The sequence below is a fragment of the Spermophilus citellus genome (assembly GCF_964194105.1).
Source record: "Spermophilus citellus genome assembly, chromosome: 4".
NCBI classification, from domain to species: Eukaryota; Metazoa; Chordata; class Mammalia; order Rodentia; family Sciuridae; genus Spermophilus; species Spermophilus citellus.
The window spans coordinates 135,685,367-135,703,711 of record NC_138185.1 but is presented as its reverse complement, the minus strand read 5'-3'; the positions used below and the strand labels follow the sequence as shown (position 1 = coordinate 135,703,711).

At 38.4% G+C, this 18,345-nt stretch overlaps 2 protein-coding genes across 7 annotated transcripts in view; one reads left to right on the top strand and one right to left on the bottom strand.

The window, feature by feature from the left end:
* Positions 1 to 326: 326 nt before the first annotated feature.
* LCMT2 (leucine carboxyl methyltransferase 2) lies at positions 327 to 3,808 on the bottom strand. The gene has a single exon (XM_081292256.1). The coding sequence runs from the start codon at positions 3,707 to 3,709 to the stop codon at positions 1,652 to 1,654; it is 2,058 nt and encodes a 685-aa protein (XP_081148382.1). The 5' UTR covers positions 3,710 to 3,808; the 3' UTR covers positions 327 to 1,651.
* Positions 3,809 to 3,902: 94 nt separating this feature from the next.
* Positions 3,903 to 18,345, top strand: part of MAPDA (N6-Methyl-AMP deaminase) — a 30,972-nt gene continuing 16,529 nt past the window's right edge. For 5 of the 6 annotated variants that reach the window (XM_081292089.1, XM_081292090.1, XM_081292087.1 and 2 more), the window contains exons 1-9: positions 3,903 to 4,073; positions 5,301 to 5,435; positions 7,447 to 7,677; positions 7,848 to 7,978; positions 8,704 to 8,764; positions 12,756 to 12,843; positions 13,406 to 13,487; positions 15,708 to 15,834; positions 16,821 to 16,901. In XM_081292089.1, the coding sequence (XP_081148215.1) occupies positions 7,495 to 7,677; positions 7,848 to 7,978; positions 8,704 to 8,764; positions 12,756 to 12,843; positions 13,406 to 13,487; positions 15,708 to 15,834; positions 16,821 to 16,901 (753 nt within the window). In that variant the 5' untranslated portion in view covers positions 3,903 to 4,073; positions 5,301 to 5,435; positions 7,447 to 7,494. The remainder of the gene's footprint in view (positions 4,074 to 5,300; positions 5,436 to 7,446; positions 7,678 to 7,847; positions 7,979 to 8,703; positions 8,765 to 12,755; positions 12,844 to 13,405; positions 13,488 to 15,707; positions 15,835 to 16,820; positions 16,902 to 18,345) is intronic. The other variant, XM_081292088.1, reaches the window with a different exon arrangement.

Sequence of the window (18,345 nt, the reverse complement as noted above, 5' to 3'; positions counted from 1 at the left end):
AGGTACACTCATACATTGCTGGTGGGACTGCAAATTGGTACAGCCAATTTGGAAAGCAGTATGAAGATTCCTTAGAAAACTGGGAATGGAACCACCATTTGACCCAGCTATTCCTCTTCTCCGACTATACTCAAAAGACCTAAAAACGGCATACTACAGGGACACAGCCACATCAATGTTTACAGCAGCACAATTCACAATAGCTAGACTGTGGAGCCAACCTAGATGTCCTTCATGGATGAATGGATAAAAAAAAGGAGCATTTATTTTATTTATTTTTATGTAGTGCTGGGATCAAACCCAGTGCCTCACGCATGCTTGCCCACCTCAAATTTCTCATTTTTATTATATGGCAGAAGCTAGTATTGAGAAATTGAGAAATAAGTCCAATGCACTTTAATTCCTTCACTGAATGACAAAGAAAAACAAAAATCTCCCTAGGGCATAACCTTGGAGAGGGGAGACAGCTCTGTGAACGTTTCTTCTAAGAAGACCCTAAGGAAGAGAGGAATTATGAAGATGACACATGTTGTGTCAATCTGAATTTGATTAAATAGCTACGTGTTACTAATAGCTACTATATTGGACAGTGTAGCTCAGATCTAACAAAGAGCCATTACAATTCCTAAGCCTGAAGAGGTTAAGGAAAATGATCAACTTCTGACATTTGTAGCAATGCAGAATTAGAGCACTATCTTATAGCACGGGACTATAGTATGATAAAATTTTAGCCTTTGAAGAATGTTGCTACCACCAATCTGTAGAGTGGCAGGGGAAGGGCTGGGAATACCTGATTCAGTCTTTCTGCCCCTATTCCCCTCTTTTAGTGTCTCTGACTAACAGGAATCAATAAAAAACTAGAGGACAAGAGAATTGATTGATGCAGTCCATCAAGGTAAAGTGGACACAGAACATAGGGATGGATAGATAGTGTAAGGTAGAGTAGATCTGGAATAAAACATTATTATACCATGTACATTAGGAATTGAGGCATCAAATATCTGGTTTATTGGCACTTATAAATCTAAATAAATATAAAACAAGTAGTAAAAAATAATCAAAACATGGTTTTCAATAGTCATACAACATTTCTTGTTAAAGCTGAATTGAGTGGCACTTAAAAGCACAATACCTTAATCAAACTTTATATTCACTTAGATTTCATACACAAAGAATTAGGTTAATACCATGTTCCCCGTATTCCTCTGACTATATTCAACTCGTATTCTACCAAGAATCTGTGTGCAACTTTTTCTAAGGTACATTCTCAAGTCACAAAGCCTAGGTATAGGAAATTTTGTATTTATCTTAGTATAAAAGCCACTGTAAGTCAATAAATGGCTAAACTAAGATTTGAAGATTCGTAGAAGTTCAATAAACTGGACATGAATGCAAAGGCCCTTACTCTGGGACTGTATGGTTGTTTTATATATATATATATATATATATTTTTTTTTTTGGTATCATTTGTCTGATTGTTGGTATGTATCTTAATACCTTTTTTCACTTTCTTCACTTAATAGGGCTAAGGAGGAAAACAAAGAGGAAGGAGGAAGGAGTAGCAACATCTATAGTCAGATTCAAGTCTAATTTGTAGAAACCTATATTGTCTACTTTAGTGAGTCATGAATAGATTAAGAGTCCATAGTCTTTACTGCCCAACACTTAAGGAAGAAAGATCTAATGTCACTGTATGGGGGTTGAAATAAGTACCAAAGGAAAAGCAATTACCCCCACCTCCAAGGAGCAAGAGCTGTTGCTCTTCAGGAAGGAGGATGCTAGTATGGTTGTGTAACATTAATGGCCGCGGCACACATGTTGTGTCAATCTGATACTCAGAGCTCAATCCTGTAGTCAAATTGACAACAGTCACTCCCGGGACTAAGGAAGAATGAATCCAGATCCCTCCTACCAGTAGAAGCTTTTCATTGAGTACATGAGCTGTGTGGGAGTACCTTGGGGTAATAGGAGGCTGGATATCTATTGATTCCCAGAGAAATCCACAAGAGATTGGCCTCAGAAAGAGTACAGAGTTCAATGGCTCCTCAGAAGCCCCAAGACCTCCAGCAATAAGGGCTCCCCCTTGCCAACTGCAGGCACTGTGGGAATGCCTAGCTTCAGGTGCTTCCCCTTCCACCGGGATCTTGACCGAAGTCATTGTCCCTACATGCAAGAAATGCCAGTCACTTAGTACAGGTTCTAGCACACTTCGACCCCCATATACAAACAAATATTTCTGATTCTTATAGGACACTTCAGTTGTTGAATGCCGCCAACAAGACAAAGTGAAATTTCCTGGACCAGCCCTTGTTACTGTCACATTCAGGCTCTCAGTGCTATTATCTTCATTTTTAAATAAATGAATCTGTAGAGGGCTCAAGGCTGGATTTACTGGGGACAGTCTTCCTCCCAGAACCAAAACCTGAGTATCTGAAAGTCTTGTCATGGTGTGATAAAGACGTCCATCCCACTGGGTTCCTGTCCCCCAACTGTCTATATGGAAGCCTTTCCATTCAGAGTCACTATTTCTTGACAGCAAGTGAAACTTTTTCACTCTGCAGTGCCGCCTCTCCTGTTCTCCAAATCCTCCTGCACTGAGAATAATGCCAGAGCTCAGGAGGACAGAGGCATGGCCGAATGTTTTAAGCGTTGAGCCCTGATTGTCATTAGTGACTATTCTGGCATGGAAGACTCCTGAAGGTGAAGCAGGATCTACTCGAGGAAATACCTCTGCGGGTGGAAACACCAGAGTCTGGGACAGGGTGTCTCCCCTAGAGGCTGCCAAAACGAAGTAGTGGGCACACTTAAGATGCCACTCCTCAAACTCATCAAAGGGTTCAAGATTTTCTATCCGCCAGCGTTCCTCTGCAGGGAGAAAGCAGTGATAGAATTCATTCATGTCCATGGCACTACAGGCAGTCCAGCCAGCTTGAAGGAAGCGGCACCGCTGGGCCTCCACGTCTGGAAAGCTGTCCAGGCCATGAAGGGGAGAATTCAGCTGCTGAAAGTGTTGCAGCATGAACTGCCCAAATGCATCTTGAGGCTTCATTTGCTCATAGACCACAAAAAGGGCATCAGGAAAACGCCGGGCTGCCCAGGCAATGAGGGAGGCAGCACTAACCGGCTCGAGGTAGGTCAGCACCGCCTCGGCCAGGAGCAGAGTGGGTGTGGTCACGTCCAAGCCCACGGAGGCCAGGGCCTCATCCAATTCCTGGAGCTGCCTTAGGTCCAAGCCCAGGATGTGGTAGTCCAAGCTCTCAAAGCACAGCACCGACGCGGGACTGCCCCTCTGGAAAGGCCCAGTTAACGCGCACAGTTCCGGTGTCTCTGCAATTCTCTCGGCTTTGCGCCGCGCCACATCCGGGAAATCCACTTCCCACACTGCAGCCCTGGCCAGGAGGCCTTCAGTTTTGAGGCAGAAATACAGCGAGTCAGAACCCGCGCCCAAAGACAAGATCTGCGAGCGAGGCGCCTCAGGGTACGCGCGCGCTCGCCTCAGAAAGGCGTGTACACAGTGCCGCACAGCGCGCGCACGGACGTAGTAACCTCTGTGAATAAGCGGCGCGCGGCGCGCGGTCCCCGGAACCAACAGCGCGACGAAGGCGTCCTGCACGTACCCACGCGCGGCTAGGGAACTCTTGCTGAGAGCGCTGCTGTCATTGGTACTCTGTACTGCTCCTGCCCGCCGCTCCCGGCTCCGCGGGCCCATGGTCAGGAGAAACTCAGGAACGGTTTCCGTCACACTCGTGAACCGCTCCGCTGTTCTTTAGTACAGATCTCACGCCCCTCGGTACCGAAAACTACCCCTCCTCCAGGTCACCCCCCTCATGTACGAGTTACGTCACTTCCGGGAAGAGTGCAGCTCTCCAATCAGGATTGAGGAGGGTGTTACTTGTCTTAGAGTTCAAATGTGAAAGACCTTTCTTTAATTATCCGAATTACGTTTCCTCAAGAAGACACCCTGCTACCTCAGTGACAGCGTGTGTAGGGGAGAGCGGGTTGTCACCTTTCTCCCAGTCTTTCAGTCAGAGGGGAAACTACCTGGGCCCTAATAGTTGAGACATCTCTCAGAGGTGAGTGTGGGAACTGACGACCTGATTTCCTTGGATGGCGAAGGAAGGATTTAGTAGGGGCGAAGAAGGGTCAGCACCACGGACTTTGGAGGGCAAGAAGAAGTTGTTTCTTGGATGCTAATGATAGTTGCGAATTTATTTAGTGCTTTCGTCGTACAAAAGAGAGCCTGTTTAAAATCTAAAATCGGGCCATATGGAAAGTGCAGAAACAGACCTTTACAGATAATTTGTAAATATTTATAACTGCCCCCCACAGATATATACTATTGATTACCTTGTATTCCTTGTGCTAGGTTAAGAATGAGTAAAAGACTCACCCTCTGTTTCTCATCTATAAAATGTTACTCCCCTTCACTTCCGAAATTCTGTAACTCTAAAGTGATATTGAGTATGTCCGTGAAAGGTCGTGGAAGAGAGATGATTATTTCCTGTAACATGTTATAAGCCTGCTTTTAAGGAGGAAATCCAGGTTATATTTTAAAATAAAGTTTCCAAATTGGATGCTTAGCAGTCACCAATAAGAAACTGCTTTCAGAAGTATTGAGGAGATTTATAATTTATTAATTTTATGACAGGCTGAAATAGAGAAGGAAATCAGGATGGATTTCAGTATATTTAACTCCAAGCAGTAGCACATAATGGTTAAGAGCATGAGTTTTGGAGTCCAGCTCATTTGCATACTAGAGTCAAGAAAAAGCTTAGATCAGGATGAAGATTTGATAATTGAAAAATATAATTTAGCTCTGGTGCTTAAGAGCTCATAAATGACCTTAGGGAGAAACAGTTTTTGTGCAACAATCAGGGCAGAATCCATGTTTCAGTGAATAAGAGATAAGTTAATGGAGGCATCTAGGCTAAATTATGCTTTCAAGGAGCTTAATTCAGCAGGAGAAAACAGCAGTAGTAGCTAATGAAGAAAGTGAGATAAAAGTTGAGTCCTCCCCCCCCCCTTCTGTTTTCAGGTGGAAGCAAATACATGCTGCATATGCATGTTGTTCCCCTGAAGGAAATCAGCTATCAGAGAGGGACAAGTTGAAGAAATTGAAAAATGAGAGGATAACTCATTGGCGGAGTAACAACTTGGAATAGATAGGAAGAAGTGGGACCCAGAACACATTAGCATTTTTCTCTGACTCAAAAGAATATGGCTAAAGATAAGTTTAGAAGAGATTAAGGCAGAGAAAAATAGAAGGAATTCATACTTAATGTTTTCTATTTTCTCTGTAGAGTTGGTGGCAGTTTAGTGTAAGCTGGTTGGATCTGGTGGAACACTTGAGTTTAGAATTGCCTCTGAAGAGATTGTGAAAAAGGACTCACCTAAGGCTTCTGGTTCTTTGGAGCCTCATCTCTAAAATGAGGGGCGTAAGTGTTGCTCTTGAGGTATCTCAGTGTTGATTCAGGCCAGTTGGGAAAGAAAAAGAATAATTGAAGGACTTTGGGGAAAAAAAATCTAGCTTGGTAGAAACAAATTTATTTAATGACAAGTTAGTAAAATAGATGCCATGTTTAAAACACTACTTTTTTTTTGCAAAGAGCAGAGCAAGAAAAATATGCAAGAAGAAAATGGAGCAAAACTATGATTTGGGTTAGTTCTAGTTTTTTCCTGCTATTAACAATTCTATAATAAAATACTTGTACATATCTTATTATAGGATAAATTCCTATTAGTGGAATTAATGGGTCAAAAATATGTGGATTTTAGGGCTGGGGATGTGGCTCAAGCGGTAGCGCGCTCGCCTGGAATGCGTGCGGCCCGGGTTCGATCCTCAGCACCACATACCAACAAAGATGTTGTGTCCGCCGAGAACTAAAAAAAAAAAAATAAATAAATATTAAAAAATCTCTCTCTCACTCTCTCTTAAAAAAAAAAAATGTGGATTTTTTTTACATTGACAGATATTGCCAAATTATTTCTTAAAAAGACTATAGCAAATTCTTTACCCACTAGACTTTTTATTCATACTTTTACCAACATTGAGTATTATTCTTCTGGGATTCATAATTTTTTTCTGGTTACTTTTATAAGTTAAGTTTTCCACATGAATTTTAAAATAATTTTTTAGGAATTTTTAAAAACATTTTTAGTTGCTGAATATAATAACTTTATTTTATTTATTTATTTTTTTATATGGTGCTGAGGATCAAACCCAGGGCCTTACATGTGCTAGGCAGGCACTCTACCACTGAGCCACAACCCCAGTCCTAGGAATTTTTTTTTTTTTGTGGGGGATATTTTGATTAACATTTACTTTATACCTGTTGAGCTTTCCTAATCTGAAATCTGAAATGCCCAATATCTAAAACTTTTTGAGCACTGATCATGCTACAAGTAGAAAATTTCACACCATGAAACTGTTTCATGTAAAAAATTATTAAATATTGTGTAAAATTACCTCTAGACCCTATGTGAAACATGTATATGAAACAAACATTCCAAAATCTAAAACAATTCTGTTTCCAAGCATTTTGGGTAAGGGATATTCAACCTGTAAGTCAATTTATGGTAAGTTGACTTTTCCTATGCAAGAGTAGGTATGATTTTGCACTTTAATGAAACAATTTACCTTATTAATCCTTAGAGCTACTCTACTTTTTTCCCATTTTTACAAAAAGGAAACTGAAGTCATGAGGCATAAGTGACATGGTTATACAATTATTAGAATGCAGCACTGGTAAAAGTCTATCTGGTATCAGTCTATTTGATATCAGCACCTCTGAGATATATATATATATATATATATATATAAATTTTTTTTTGTGGTGATGTTGGGGTTTGAATGCAGGGCCTTGTGCATGCGAGGCAAGTACTTTACCAACTGAGCTATAAAATCATACCCAGCCCCCTTTATATTTTTTAAACAATCAAAAATACAAATTTGCCAGGCACAGTGGTGCACACCTGTAATTCCAGTGGCTCGGAGGCTGAGACAGCACAAGTTCAAAGCCAGTCTCAGCAACTTGCCGAGGCCCTAAGCAACTCAGTGAGACCCTATGTCTAAATAAAATACAAAATAGGGCTGGGGATGTGGCTCCATAGTTGAGTGCCCTGGTTCAATCCCCAGTACCAAAAAAATACAAATTTATTTTTACTTTTACTTGAAATAGGTCTTACACAATTTCTAATATTTGAAGTAATTTTATAGAAAGTGCTAATAGGTAAGGAACATATTATTCAATTTCAGGTTTTAATATACCTCTTATTAGCTTGAGGCCTTTTCCTATTTTTTGTTTGTTAATTACTGCTTACTAATCACTTCTCTACCTCATTTAAGTTACTTTTGTAGGGGCTTTTACCTTTTAAAGAAAAATTCTACTTATTCTATTTATTTGCTTATATGTCAGCATCTGAAAATATTCACATTTGTTAAAATAGGTGAAATTGAGCCCAGAGCTACATATCGAGTCAGTATTATAAAAATGCATGGAAGTAAAGCATTCTGAAGAAAATCTAGGACCACAGAATTTATTTGCTGAAATACAGTGTATTATTCAAATCAAGAATAAGAGTGGAGAAGAATTATTCATTTTCCCTGCTAAAATCATGGAGGTAGAAGAACAACAGCAGCCATGGAAGACCAACTTTTACACAGAATTGCCAAAAGTGGTGAGAATTCTTGAATGGTTACTCATTACAATGACTTTTATTTTGTTTCTTTCCACAAAACAAAAGTAAATTTTATGGGTAGAATCTGTAAATTTTACAAGTTATGTAACTCACTCTAATAGTCAGTTTGCTTGATATAAGATCTTACTGATTGTATTCTCTTGTTTTAGGAACTTCATGCCCACTTAAATGGATCCATTAGTTCTAATACCATGAGGAAATTAATAGCCAAGAAGCCAAATCTTAAAATCCATGATCATATGACTATGATTGACAAGGGAAAGAAAAGAACTCTAGAAGAGTGAGTTTGGGGAGTTGTGGAAATACTTTCTTTCTTTCTTTTTTTTTTTTTTTTTCCCATTTTGGTACTGGGGATTGAACCCACAGGCACTGAACCATTGAGCCACATCCCCAGCCCCTCAGACTGTTTTTGTATTTTTTATTTAGAGACAGGGTCGCACTGAGTTACTCAGGGCCTCAATAAGTTGCTGAAGCTGGCTTTGAACTATGATCCTCCTGCATCAGCCTCCCAAAACAATGGGATTGAAGTCAAGTGCCACTGTGCCTGGCTTTTTTAAAATCAGTATTTTGAGATTGTAGTAATTTAATATACTATATAAGACTTCAGATTTTAGTAGTTAAAAGAAAGAGGGTGATCATCTGGCATGGAGAATATAACTTAACAACATTTTCCAACTGTCAGACTATTGACAGTATTTTTAATGATTTGTGTTATTTATGAATTATGATATATTAGAATATTCTTTAGACTTGAAGTAAAGGTGTATTGATTTTTTCCATTTGCTGATACTGGCAGAAGAGGCAGGGTTAGATAATAAGGTTTTATTTTCAGTCATTTGATTATCTTTCCAGATATAATTTTTGAAAAACCTATTCTGTGGTTCTTTGTAAACCTAAATATTTACTTACTACTAGCCTAAAATCTATTTATTAATTCAGCTTAGGGAGTTTCTCTTGAGTGACAAGTTTTTTGTGACTACCATGTCAAAACTTTTCATATTGCAGGTGTTTCAAGATGTTTCAAATTATTCATCAACTTACTACTAGCCCTGAAGATATTCTAATGGTGAGACATGAAAGAATTTTTAGAATGAGTTACAAGTTATGGTTTTAGAATGGTTTAAAAATTATTGACTAATTTATGCTTTTCTGTTGTTGAAAATGACCTTTTGCTTTCAAGAGTCTGATGAGCCAGGTGCAATGGTGCATGCCTGTAATCCCAGTGGCTTGGGAAGCTAAGGCAGGAGGATTGTGAGTTCAAAGCCAGCCTCAGCAAAAGTGAGGCTCTAAACAACTTAGTGAGACCCTGTCTCAATAAAATACAAAATAGAGCTGGGGATGTGGCTCAGTGGTTGAGTGTCCCTGAGTTTAAGCCCTGGTACACTCGCCTGCAAAAGAAAAAGAGTGTGACAAATGTTTTCTTTTTTTATAGCAATTCTTTTTAAAAAATATTTTAAGTTGTAGATGGACAAAATACCTTTATTTATCCATCTTTATGTGGTGCTGAGGATCGAACCCATTACCTCACCTGCACTAGGTGAGTGCTCTACCACTGAGCCGCAACCCTAGCACCTGTAGCAATTCTTTTTAAAACCAGTTTTAAGACATTTTCCTAAGACTTAATGTTTAAAAAATTAAAAAAACTGTTTAATGTAAAAGATATAAGGAAAGAACCAAGATCACCATGGAGGAGAAAATTTGGTCCTGTTTTCCATATATAATATATCATATGAAATATTTGACCTCACATAGCCATGTCTTTGGTAAGACTTATCTGTATTCTAGAGGAGATTTTTAATTGTCTGGGTGGACAGTGAAGTTTATGAAGTACTTAGGGATTGGGTGATTAATCCTTAGAGAAATTGTGCCCTCTCAGGGGATGATGGACTAAAGGACACCACTGTGTTCTCTTATCCGAAGCGTCATGGTCTTATACGGAAGACTGGCTTATGTATCATTGATCTGACCAAGATGACATTTTGTTTTTTCAAAAACATTTTTTATTTGTTCATTTTAGATATACCAAGAAAACATTTTGCTTGTAAATGTGGCACTGAGTGGGGGAATTCACTTAAAACTATAGCCAAAGTGACCTTTGACTTTGAATGTCAAAGAGAGGATTGGAATGTAGCCTGAAAATGTATTCGTTATTAAGTGTGCCAGATACTACACTCAGTGTTTCTCTCTAAATAGTATTTTTATTGTTCCCTTGTTGCAGGTGAAAAAATGGACTTAAATGGGGATTGAAGGTGTAGTTCAGTGGTAGAGTACACACTTTGCTTAGACAGAACTCTGGGTTCAATCCCTAGCACTACCCCCCATCCCCACAAAAAAGAGGTTAAATGGAACTTGTTCAAGGTCTCACACAGAGAGTAAGTGGCAGAACTGTCTAACTGATTCCAGAACCCATGTGCTTTCCAATTTAGGAACTTAACAAATTGTGATGTACTTTTATCTGGAAAAAGGACTGGAAAAGATATTCTCAGTCCAGAGGAGGGGAAAGCCCAAAACAGAGAAGAGTTGCCCTCAGTACCTATGGCAAGGAACAGAAGGAGCTAAACCTGGCAGATAAAATGTGGGTCCCAGGGCAGGTTTCTTGGATGTGGGTTAGGAATGATTCCACAGGCCTCACTGGGTCTTGATAAATCTTCTCCACTTTGTTCTTATCCCAGACCTGCCAGCAACATTTACATTAACCATTTGTTTTCATATATACCAAAATTATCAGAGCTGGATGCGGTGGTGCATGCCTGTAATCCCAGTGGTTCCAGAGGGTAAAGTAGGAGGATTGAGAGTTCAAAGCCAGCCTCAGCAAAAGCTAGGCACTAAGTAACTCAGTGAGACCCTGTCTCTAATAAAATACAAAACAGGACTGGGGATGTGGCTCAATGGGTGAGTGTCCCTAAATTTAATCCTCAGTACCCACTCCCACCAAAAAAAAAAAAAACAAAAAAAAAAACAAAAAACTCAGAAAAGGAGGGCTTTGGATAGTGGATATGATCACTTTAGTCACTGGAAAGGACTGGTATTTCAAACCCTCATTCAGCCCAACTCTTCATTCTCTAACAGATTTCTATGTTAGTCTCAAGTTAGCTGGGGTAGGATGAGTTGGTTCCTCTGGTCTATTCAGTTCTAGGGTAGTGATAAGATCCAGTTTGCAAAGATGAGACCCATACTTTTGGTGGTGACACTGGCAGCAAGATGGAGGTTCTAGGGGAGCAATCACAGGGCCAGGTGCCAGCAATGAAGGTGGAGGCTGCAGGGTCATGCCCAGTAGTGGAGGTAGCAGGAGTATCTTACATGATATAGGAGTGTCCCATGATTTTGAATGCTATAGTATTATTTTAAGCTGGGTTTGGTTTTCCAGACCTCCTGCTGAATTTGAACTATCCATCCATTTACATTAACTCTGTTCCTTTGTCAGGATTCTAGACTTGTATGTTTATGTGCACATAGTCAAAGCAGATTAAGATTAGAAAACCAATTGAAAGGCTAACTAGGACAGGCTGTCATAGCATCCTCAACCTGGTCTATTTTCACCTAGATTAGATTTTTCTTAGGATTGATGGTAGAAAAGGAAAATGTTTTAGTAAGTTTTGGGTTGTTAAAATTGGTACAGTATTAGATACCATTTTGCTTTTAGTTATCACCTACTTTCTTTGCCTAATGGGAATTTTCCTAAATATTTCTGGGGAAAATTTAACCCTGCCAGAATTTATTGAAAAATACAACTCATCCCCAAATAACATGGAGCTGGGGCATGGTTCAGTGAAAAAGTTGCTTGGCATATGTAAGGTCCTGGATTTGATCCTCAGCACCAAAAAAAAAAAAAAAAAACAAACCAGAATGAGAACCTGTCAGGAGCTGCCACATGGGAACCGAGTGCCCCTTAGCTTTGAGTGATGAGAGTGGGGAGATGTGGCAAGCCAGCCATGGGCTGTGTGTGTGTGTGTGTGTGTGTGTGAACTATGAGCATTGAGTGCACAGGATGGACTGAACCGATGTTGCTCCTCTGTTTGGGCGGGTGACGTATCCGTCTTTTTGCTCCTTCTGCCTATGATCCTTACACAGCCCATGAGATGGGCGTGACCTTCTTAGATGTCAGGCAACCTTCTGACAGCAAGACATCACAAATCAACCCCCTGAAACCCTAAGCAAGACTCAACCCCCGAAACTGGTCCCCTTGCCTCATTTAAATGGCTTATCCCCAATAAAAGGGTTCAGTACGTGCTCTCTTTATTGCCTGCCTTGCCCCCCCCTTATGGGAGCTGTGGCTGAGGAGCAGTCACTGAACCCAAAGAAAAGGTACTTTCTGTGTCTGTGTCTTTATTTATTCCCCAAATTCACTTGGAGTGACCCTGACCAAGTTTAGTTGTGTGATGTGACAAGAACCTTAAACCATGACTCTATATAGCAGATTAGTAATGCCCAGTCATTACACCAGCAATCATTTTAGCTCTTTATTTCTATATGTACATTTCTTAGCACTATACACACATGGATGATTCCAGTTGGTTTTGCCTTATTTCTTTGTTTTTATCAGTTTGCTATTAGGAACACTGGAAATAGAGGAATGGTTAAAAGCACAGGAGAATGCGGATGATATACAGATTTGGATTTAATGTGGGAATGAAAGGGATGATGGGAAATGTTGCAGCTTTGTCATGGTTTCTATCAGGGATGTGACCATGTGGGAAACTTCCAACATTTCTTGTAAATACAAATTTTTTTTTTTTTTTTTTTTTGGTACCAGGGACTGAATCCATGGGTGCGTAGCCATTGAGCCACTATCCACAGCCCTTTTTATTTTATTTTATTTTTTATTTTGAGACAGGGTCTTACTAGGTTGTTTACAGCTTTGCTAAATTGCTGAGGCTGACTTTGAACCTGTGATCCTCCTGCCTCAGCCTCCTGAGCTGCTGGGATTAAAGGTGTATGCCACCATGCCTGGTCACAAATCAGATTTAATAAATGAAATAAAGCTGTGCCACTTGGCACTTCCACTGTGACCATAGCTCTAACATTAGTAATGTTGTGTACATTGCCTTTATTATTAGGTCACAAAAGATGTCATTAAAGAATTTGCAGATGATGGTGTCAAGTACCTGGAACTGAGGAGCACACCTAGAAGAGAAAATGATACTGGTAGAATTCAATTACTTCTCAGTGAACATACTATCCATTTTCCGATGTACTTTAATCATTCATGTGTTTAGAAGTTGGGAGTATGAGCACTAACTTTTATACTATTGTTCTCTATTTTCATGGGGACCTTTCTGCCTCACTGAAGGCCTGTAGCACTAGGGCCAGTGAGCCGGAATATTATGGTGGGGAGCACATGATGGAGCAGAACTGCTCACCTCCTGGTAACTGACATGTGGGAAGAGAGAGGGAAAGCAGGGTCCCAGTATGTCCCCCAGGGTCTTAGCCCTTAGTGACCTACTTCCTTCAAGTAGGCCCTACCTCCTGAGGTTCCACCACTTCCCAATAGTGCCATGTTTTTTCTCTTTCGTTTTTCTACATTACTTTTTTTTTTTCAAGTTTGTTAAATTACAATTATCATTTACTAAAATGTACCCATAAAGGCTTTAACCATGCTCTGTTATAGCATGAAGTAAAAATGTAATTGTTCATATAGGGATGCTAAAGTTGAAAGATGAAATAGTTGATGATCTCTTTATGTATGTTTCCTGTGTGTTCTTTTCAGGAATGACTAAAAAGACTTATGTGGAATCCATACTTGAGGGTATAAAACAGTCTAAACAAGAAAATTTAGACATTGATGTTAGGTAAGAAGATTGTACCTTAGTAGTTAGCCATTAAAACAAACAAACAAACAAAAAACACTAGAATCTGAAGTTTTTATATTTTGATCATAGATGTAATAGATTTTAAAAAATTTGTCCATTAACTGATTTCTACCTATAAGAGAAAAAAAATAAAATCAAGACCTTTATTGTTTAAGATAAGACTAAAATTCTGAATTTAGTCATCTGGCAATAAAATTCTGAGTATTTTTACTTAAGTGGAATATGGCTTCTCAGTGCTGTTAAGCTGATTTGGACTTTTTACCATGGCCCCCATGGTCCCTGTGGTCTTACTGCATCTGTTACTTTTACAGCTTATCTAGACCATTTATCCTCAATTACTACACACTGATCTATGCTCTGTTCCTAAAATAGGCCAAAACTATCCCACTTAGCACCGTGTACTTCCTGCCATTTTCACCTTCCACCATATCCTTGTACAGCAGGCTTTTTCACATTATCTTCAGGTCTCAATTTGGTTGTCACTTCCTCAGAAGCACCTTCCTTAGCACTTTAAGTACCCTTCCCCCCCACACCTCCCACCACACACACAAATTCTCTAGTCACCATCTGTTTCCTTTATGGCATTCTTTATAAGAGACACAGAATTATCTTGCAGGTTATTTGTGTACATATACCCGCCCACCAGCATTTAAGTTCAGAGAGGCCAAAGACTTTGTCTTTACTTTACCACTATGTCTCCAGTACTTTGAAGAACAGGCAGATAGTAGGGACTCAGTAAGTCCTTGAGTGAAGAAAGAAGGCAAGGTAGCTGAAGAGTTTCAGGCTATAAGATCTCTAAAAAAATTAAGCTCAATTAGACTAAAAGCCCAATGAAAGACCCAGCAGAAGACAAAAATACAATGAAGAAAAGAAATCATATAAAATATTTAACCTCATTAATTGGGTAATCTTAAAAGGGAATTACAGTATTGTTTCAGAAGTTAAAAAAAATAGAACTAGTGTTTGTGAAGTTATACACTGCTGTTATTATTATACCATATGTAATTAATAAAATCTCTCAAAAGAGCAGTGTGTATCAAGATTTTTGATGGTTTTTGCTCTGATCAGTAATGAATCATAAAGAAAACAGATCTAGAAATGGATTGTAAGGAAATAGATTAATTTGTGCATAAGACTTTATTGTAGTATTATTTATAACAAAAAAGAAAATATCCTAAAATATCCAGCAATCAGAGGTCAATTACATTATGGTATGTAAATATTAGTTTTACTATTTTCTACCGTTACTTAATGGTACAGGAGATTGAGTGAAGGAAAAGGCCCTGTATTTTCTATATAGTTGATCCAAATTTTGTAAATAAATGAACAAATGCTAAAGGAATTTATTTTGTGAATAAATAAATTAATAAATGCTGGAGAAAAATCACAACACATTAGCAGGGATTCTTTGGGTATTTGAGTCCTATAGAATCCCAACTAATGTATGAAGAATGAATCAGATATTTGATACATTTTTAAATTAGAATTTGTACTAATTTTGTACCCTAATGAAATAATGAATCTAAGCCTTCCTGAGAACACACTACCACCTATTTATTCTTGCCAAAAATTGAATCTGTTCTGGTTAAGCCTCTAGACTAGATCCAATTATCAGTTTATAGGAAATAGAAGAGACAGTAGAAACATATTAACAAAGGATATAACCAACAAAATGAACAACCTGATTTTCTTCAATAAATAAATAGCAAGATAAGAGGTGGGTGGGACTGGGGGAAGTAGAGGAATGAGTGGCTATAGATTTTTAAAAAAGAGAGAGAGATACATTGACTAACTCAAGATGTAGACCTTATTTGAATCCTGTATCAAGAAACTGTTAAAACTGTAAAAAATCAAATAATAAATAAAACAAGTGAGACAATTAGAAATTTGAACACTAACTAGATTTTTTTTAGTATAAAGATTGTTTTAATTTTAGTCAAAAAGATTTTATCATCCAGATGTTCCAAATAGTTTATATTTTCAGATACAAATTAAGAGTTCTAACTAGGTATTTGATGCTATTTAAGAATTCACATCTCATTCTCCCTGGGAAAGTAAAATTTCATGTTGTCTAGATGCAAGCTTTATTTTCCCTAGTAATTTGTATTATATGTGGCCTGCTATACCTATCTAGCCACACTAGAGTTGTCTTTTTCATTTGCATCATTATAATTTTCATCTATTTTTCACATATTAAAGATATTTGATGGCAATTGACAGAAGAGGCGGCCCTTCAGTAGCCAAGGAGACTGTTAAACTTGCTGAAGAGTTCTTCCTTTCTACTGAAGATACAGTTCTTGGCCTTGACCTCAGTGGAGACCCTACCGTAAGTTATTTTTTCTAAATATATTTTATCTCTTAATGTTAGAAGCATTCAGTGGGGTAAGCATTAACATGGAGCATCCTACCTTCTCCAGAGAGTCCAGCATATACTCTGTAAATGAAGCTTTGTTCTGCCTTGGATGACCAGAATGTCTAGAGCAGGTGTTCTCAGCTAAAATTCTGTAAAAGAATTAAGCATCATTAAATTTTTTTTCCTCATTATATAACCATTTTCTCCATTCTTCTAAAGATAGTGCATAACTATTACCAGCTCATATGCATGAAAGACAAGTTAGTTCATTAGGTACAGGGGATGGATGTCTTAAGAGTATTAGGGCTTATTTATTCTCATAGAATCCCCAGATAAGAACGGTTGTCCAGAGTTGCTTCAGTGAAAGATTTAAGCAGACGTTTTGACATTTGGGGCCAGATAATTCTTTGTTGTGGGGGCTGTCCTGAGCATTATAGGATGCTTAGTGCATCCCTGACCAATACCTAGTAGATGTCAGTAGCAACCTCCCATGTGACAACCAAAATGTCTCCAGCAAGTGCCAGATATTTTCTGGAGGGCAAAATCATCTGGTTGAAAACCTCTGAATGATTAGTGTTCAATGAAACTGGTTCTGATGACTTTATCTAAACATGGACTATTCTACATCTTGTTTTAATTTAACAGTTTTTTAGTAATCATAAGATGTTTCTGAATCAAGTGAGTTCTCCTGAGCACTACATATTTAGATATCTTTCCAGAAATAAAATTTGTTGACTGCATTGACCTCAGGTTCACTGATACTGGGCTTTAGAGGGCAAGGACTGTCCCTTTGTCAGCTTTGTATTCTCAAAGTGTCTGGCACATTGTAGGTATTCTATACAATGTGCAAATGAATTGGTCTGCCATTATTTTATTTATTTATTTGTTGGGACAGAATATCCAGTTCCTCAGTTTGCCTAGAATTCCTATGTATCCTCATTTTAACTTTTATCTTCAAGATAGGACAAGCCAAAGATTTCTTGGAACCTCTTTTAGAAGCTAAAAAAGCAGGTCTGAAGTTGGCATTGCATCTTTCAGAGGTAAATAATATTGTTTTAGTAAAAGAGGGCAGATTCTAATAGAATATAGTAGTTATTTGTGAGTAAAAATAAACCTGGCTTAGAAAAACATTTTTGAAGGGGAAATGTAGAAATATTTTTAGTTGTAGATTTTTATATTTTGGGCACTAGAGATTAAACCCACAAGTGCTTAATCACTGAGCCACATCCCTAGGCCCACTTTTTTTAAATTTTGAGACAGGCTCTCACTGAGTTGCTTAGGGCCTTGCTTAGTTGATAAGGCTGGCCTTAAACTTGTGATCCTCCTGCCTCAGCCTCCTGAGTTGCTGGGATTATAGGCATGTACCACCACACCCTCCATGAAATATTTTTATTTATTTTTTTTCTTTTTTCTTTTATTGGTTGTTCAAAACATTACAAAGCTCTTGACATAACATATTTCATACATTAGATTCAAGTGGGTTATGAACTCCCATTTTTACCCCAAATACAGATTGCAGAATCACATCGGTTACACATCCACATTTTTACATAATGCCCTATTAGTAACCATTGTATTCTGCTACCTTTCCTATCCTCTACTATCCCCCCTCCCCTCCCATCTTCTCTCTCTACCCCATCTACTGTAATTCATTTCTCTCCTTGTTTATTTTCCCATTCCCCATACACCTCTTATATGTAATTTTGTATAACAATGAGGGTCTCCCTCCATTTCCATGCAATTTCTCTTTTCTCTCCCTTTTCCTCCTACCTCATGTCTCTGTTTAATGTTAATCTTTTCTTCCTGCTCTTCCTCCCTGCTCTGTTCTTAGTTGCTCTCATTATATCAAAGAAGACATTTGGTATTTATTTTTTAGGGATTGGCTAGCTTCACTAAGCATAATCTGCTCTAGTGCCATCCATTTCCCTGCAAATTCCATGATTTTGTCATTTTTTAGTGCTGCGTAATACTCCATGGTGCATGAAATATTTTTAAATGTAATTAATGGTAAGGGCTCGGTGTGGTGGTATGCACCTGGCTGAGGTACGCATCTTAGTTTCTGTTGCACAGTAGTTTCTATTGCTCCTTTGAATTGTAACATTTCATTTCAAAATGTTCTGATCATTTACCTTTTGGGGCCTTTGGGCTGTCTAGGAGATAAACAGTACAGCTGGATATTTTAATGGTAATTGTGGTAGTGAGCTTTGTCAAAGTAGAACATGAGCACATTGTGTGAGAAATGTCTGGGCCCTGGAATCAGATGGAGTTAGGTTTTACCCATAGTCTCTACCATACACTAGCTCTAGGCCCTTGAACAACTTAAAAAATACTTTATATTTTTAACTACAAAAGTTTTATTTATCTGAAGAAATTTCAAGTGTAGCAAGTATAATACAGAAGGAAAAAACATTAAAATGAAAGTCCCCTTCTCATTTCAGTTTTGCTCCTCAAAGTTAATGCTGTTAACAGTTTTGTTTTTATATT